The 4,132-nt window shown below is 66.3% G+C and overlaps 1 protein-coding gene across 3 annotated transcripts; it reads right to left on the bottom strand.

Moving 5' to 3' along the window:
- Nucleotides 7-4,126, bottom strand: EVA1B (eva-1 homolog B). 3 transcript variants are annotated; one of them, XM_021375641.1, is made up of 4 exons: nt 3,760-4,126; nt 3,312-3,347; nt 1,868-1,975; nt 7-1,778 (listed from the first exon to the last, which is right to left on the bottom strand). In XM_021375641.1, the coding sequence occupies exons 3-4, from the start codon at nt 1,932-1,934 to the stop codon at nt 1,375-1,377; spliced, it is 471 nt and encodes a 156-aa protein (XP_021231316.1). In that variant the 5' UTR covers nt 1,935-1,975; nt 3,312-3,347; nt 3,760-4,126; the 3' UTR covers nt 7-1,374. The 3 variants fall into 3 exon arrangements, with proteins under 3 accessions (XP_021231316.1, XP_021231314.1, XP_021231315.1); XM_021375639.1 differs by having other exon boundaries at nt 1,868-3,347; XM_021375640.1 differs by lacking the exon at nt 3,760-4,126 and having other exon boundaries at nt 3,312-3,745.

Here is a 4,132-nt window from a genome sequence, read left to right as displayed (position 1 = left end):
CATTGCTGTGCTCACCCCCCCGCACACACCAAGTAGAGTTCGGTTTGTTTTGACTTGAACAGCTCCTCCTTAGCGAACCCCGACGTTTGTTTATGCAAATAAAACACAATAAAATGAGTAGGTGTAACGGCTTCGTTCTCTGTTTGTCTCCCTCTGCGCTGCGGGGAGCCCCAGGAGCCCAGCTCAGTCATGGGGGGGTTGTGAGCACCCCAGTGCTCCCCGCAGCCGCCTGCTGCTCCTGGCAGCCCTCCTTGCTTTATTCTGGCACTAAACCTCTCTGCCCATTGACTGCGAGGGAGTGCATTGGTCCCTGCCTTTGCTGGTGGGGGACAGGAAAGGTTTTTCCCCTGCTCCCTCTGCGCAGGGGCCGTGGTGGGTGGAGGGCGGTGCTGGTGCTGGTTGGTGCTGGGCTGGGTTGGCGGGCTGGGTTTTCCTTTGCACTGGAATCTGAGCCCTTGAACCAAAGTGGGACAAAAGGAGCTCAGTGTTCGCTGCCCCTTCAGCCTCACTGGGGCAGCCTGGGGAGGAAACCGCTCCTCCCTCTGCTCCAGGTTTGGCAGCGGGGTTTGGGCCGTGGCTGCACCGCCTCCCTCTGCTTTTCCCTCGGTTCAGTGTCACTAACTTCAAGGTCCCTCTCCTGAAGGAGCATTCACTGCTGCAGTGCAGGAGCCCCCCCGTGACCCCTCTGCTGCTCTGCACAGGAACCCCAGCACAGCCCCAGGTGCCGTGTGCTCAGCGTTGGGGCTCTCAGCCCCTGCTGTGGTTTCATGGCTGAGCGTCCCCCACTGAAGCTGGGAGTCACTGCTGGGGCAGTGCAGGGCCCCCACAGCCCCGCACCCCATCCCTGTCCAGGAGCAGAGCAGGGATCTGCGGCTCTTCCTCCTCCTCCTCCTCACCACCCCCGCGCCGTTTCCCATCCCCAGCCCTCGGCACAGTTTGGCCTCGCGCCGCTGGCGTGGGACTGGGAGAACATCTGGAAAACATCTGGATCCGGCGGGGCTGGGCTGGGAAGGAGCTATTTTTGTAGAGACGAAGGGAGGGGACAGCGGGGCCCGGAGCACCAAGGTCTGGGGGGGGGGGAGCGTGAGCAGCTCCGACCCCACCGGGAAACATCCGGCACTGCGCTGGGCCGGGCGGTGCCGGAAAGGCCACGGCCAAAGGCAGCGGGAATGGAAACAGGATTGGGAACCGGGCAGGAGAGCACGGTGCTGGGGGCAGCCCGGGGGAGCCCTGTGCTCGTCCTTGGGGCTGCTCAGCCCCCGCCTGGATTCGTACCGATGGCTCAAAGTGCATCGTGTCCCGCAGCACCGGGGCGAGGAAACACCGGGGGTGCCGCCGCGCTCCGGCTGGGTCCCCTGTGCCTCGGGGCACGGCTCAGTAGTAGTGCCCGCGGCCCAGCGTGCCGGCGCCCAGCAGGTCGGGCTGCCCGTTGCGCCAGATCTCGCGGATGATCCGCTCCCGCTCCTCCAGGCGCTGCGCCCGCTCCAACTCCTCGGCCGACGCGAAGACGTTGATGGGCACCGCGCCGTCCCCGGGGCCGTGGCACTCGGGGGGGATCTCGGTCATCGGCAGCAGAGACTCGGAGGCGGCGCGGTCCACCGTGTCCTCCTCTTCATCCTCATCGTCGTCGTCATCCTCGCTGAGGTCGGCGGGGCCGGGCCGGGCCGTGCGCTGCGTGCGGGGCCGGCAGGAGATGCGCAGCAGGAGCAGGCACAGCGTCAGCACAAGCCCGAAGCAGACGCCCAGCACGAAGTACAGCCCGAAGCTCTCAGGGTTGGCTGCGGGATTGGAACACGAGGGCTGAGTGGGCGGCTGGAAACCGGGGTGGCCCCGGGGTCCCCACTGGGGTTATGACCCCTGTCCTCACCTCGGATGTGTGCGTACGCAGCCATGCTGTTGCTCAGCAGCTCCATGTCCTGCTTGCGGCTCTCCATGGTGGTGCTCAGAGCCCCCGGGGACAGCGCGTGTGGGGCATCTGCGGGACATGGGGTGAGCGGGGGCACAGCGCTGCCTCGGGCCGTGCTGACCCCGGTGGCTGCTGAGCACACGGTCCCGCTCCCACCGCTCTCTGCTCTTCCTGCGGGGCTGGGCAGGATGCGGCTCCTCCAGGACACGGTGCCAAGCGGATCCGTGACACCGGGATGGGCCTTCCGCCGTGGGATAGGGCCCCGGGGACACAACCTGAGCGCAGCCAGGGTCCTCCTCCCCCGCCCGCCCCAGGACTCCCCCGGCTCATCCCCGCGCTCCTCCCAGCCCCGTGCCGGCCTCTGCTGTTTGCCATGGGATGTGGGTACAAGGACAGGGCTGCGGGGCAAAGGCCAGCCGTGGGGGGAGCAGAAGGAGGGACATGGGGCGGGCACTGACCCCATGCTGCCATGGGACGAAGGGCTGAGAGGGGGCACCAGGAGTCACAGCCCCACCGCCCCCTGCCCAGGCACCTGCAGAGCCCCAGAGCCCCCCCAGAATCCCCTCCCGGTGCCGGTATGGGGCTGTGCTGTGGGGCCGTGCTATGGGGTGGAGGCACTGCAGCGCTCAGGACCTGGCAGAAGGAAGCTTTCAATTCCCAGAAACGTCTCCACGGACGGAGGAATGAGGAAAGAAATGCAGAAAATGTGACACATCAGCAGAACCGTCCCTGGACAGTCCGGTGCTGCACACAGGGGGGCCGGGCAGAGCGCGGCCGTGGGGATGCCCCACAACAGGACCATGGGGGTCCCCAGGAGGGTCCCAGTGCTCTCCCTGCAGAGCAGCCCCCATCATTGAGCCCTGCGGGGTGGAGGGGCACATCCCTGCCCTGGGGCACATCCCTACCCTGGGGCTCTGGGGTACAAAACTGCTACAAGACCACAGCAGCGGCAGCCCGGAACCACTGCCCGCCCAGGGGTCAGGGCCTGGGGCTGCGGTGGCCACAAGGATGGGGGCAGGTGCCCTGAGCCACCCCCAGAGCTGCGTCACTGGGACAGGCAGGAACGGCCCCACAGCTCCCAGCTCTGCGTCCCCACGCATCGAGCATTGAGCGCTGTGGTCCCCAAACTGCATCCCCGGGCAAGCACCAAGCACCACCCCCGCTGGATGCGAGCACTGCGCCTTCAGCCGCCCCGTGTCCCCACGGTCTGCATCCCCAAGCTTTGCATCTCCGAACACTGAGTTGTAGCCCCAAGCACTGAACCCCGCGTCCCCAAGCACGGAGCCCTACGTCCTCACTCCCTCAGTGCTGCTCTCCCTGGGCAGGGGACATCACAGACACGTTACCCTGGGGGTGGGCAGACACAGGGGTTCCCCATCAGCCCACGTCCCCACGCTGTACTCACCGGGGCGGCAGCAGCAGCGGAGCCTCTGCACTTTGGCTGTGGAGAGACGAGAGAGCAAGGTCTGTTCAGCATTAACGCTGCAGCAACAGGAAATAGTTCGGAGGAGGCTGGCGGTCAGCGCTCCCCGCCGGAGCCAATGGCAGCTCCATCCCACTCCCCCGGGACGCGCAGAGCGGAGCCCAGCAGCCCTGTCCCATTCCCAGCTGCCGGGCCCAGTCCCACCCCACTCCTGTCCCAGTTCCGTCTCAGTCTTGCCCCAGTCCCAGGATGTTTTTGGGACGTGCCACCACGCAGCGTGGCCGGGCTGGGGCTCCCCTTCCCACAGGAGCTTTGGGGGTTGGGGCACTGCCAGTGCTGCCCCACGAGGCCGAGGTTCCCCCCCCACCAATGCAGTGAGCTGAAGGCCCACGGCTTAACCTGCTTCTTGCAAGAACAAGGGTCTCCTTACCTGCACATCACCGCCGTGCTGAGCTGCACAGGATCCTCCATGCACAAACTCCGGCTGCAGCGCTGCCCCGTGCCCCAGGGTTCCCCTGCTCTGCTTCTGCCGTCACCATTCTGCTTCGCAGCCACCGCGCTCACCCCCTGCTCCTCCCTGCACACCAGCCCCGAGCTGACCCACAGCTGTGTGCCCCCCAGCCCCACATGCACTGGGGGCACTGGGAGGCCTGGGGCAGCGCACGGCGATGGGGCACCGCTCCCCCCCTGCCCCCCGGGGCTCGCTGAGCGCCTGGCTCTCCAGTACCAAGTTTTATTGCCGACATGCAGGAGGAGGTTCGATGCAGTACAAAAATAACATCTTTATACAAACGTTTTTCCTG

The sequence above is a fragment of the Numida meleagris genome, chromosome 22 (genome assembly GCF_002078875.1).
Source record: "Numida meleagris isolate 19003 breed g44 Domestic line chromosome 22, NumMel1.0, whole genome shotgun sequence".
NCBI classification, from domain to species: domain Eukaryota; kingdom Metazoa; phylum Chordata; class Aves; order Galliformes; family Numididae; genus Numida; species Numida meleagris.
This window is presented reverse-complemented; position numbering and strand designations above follow the sequence as displayed.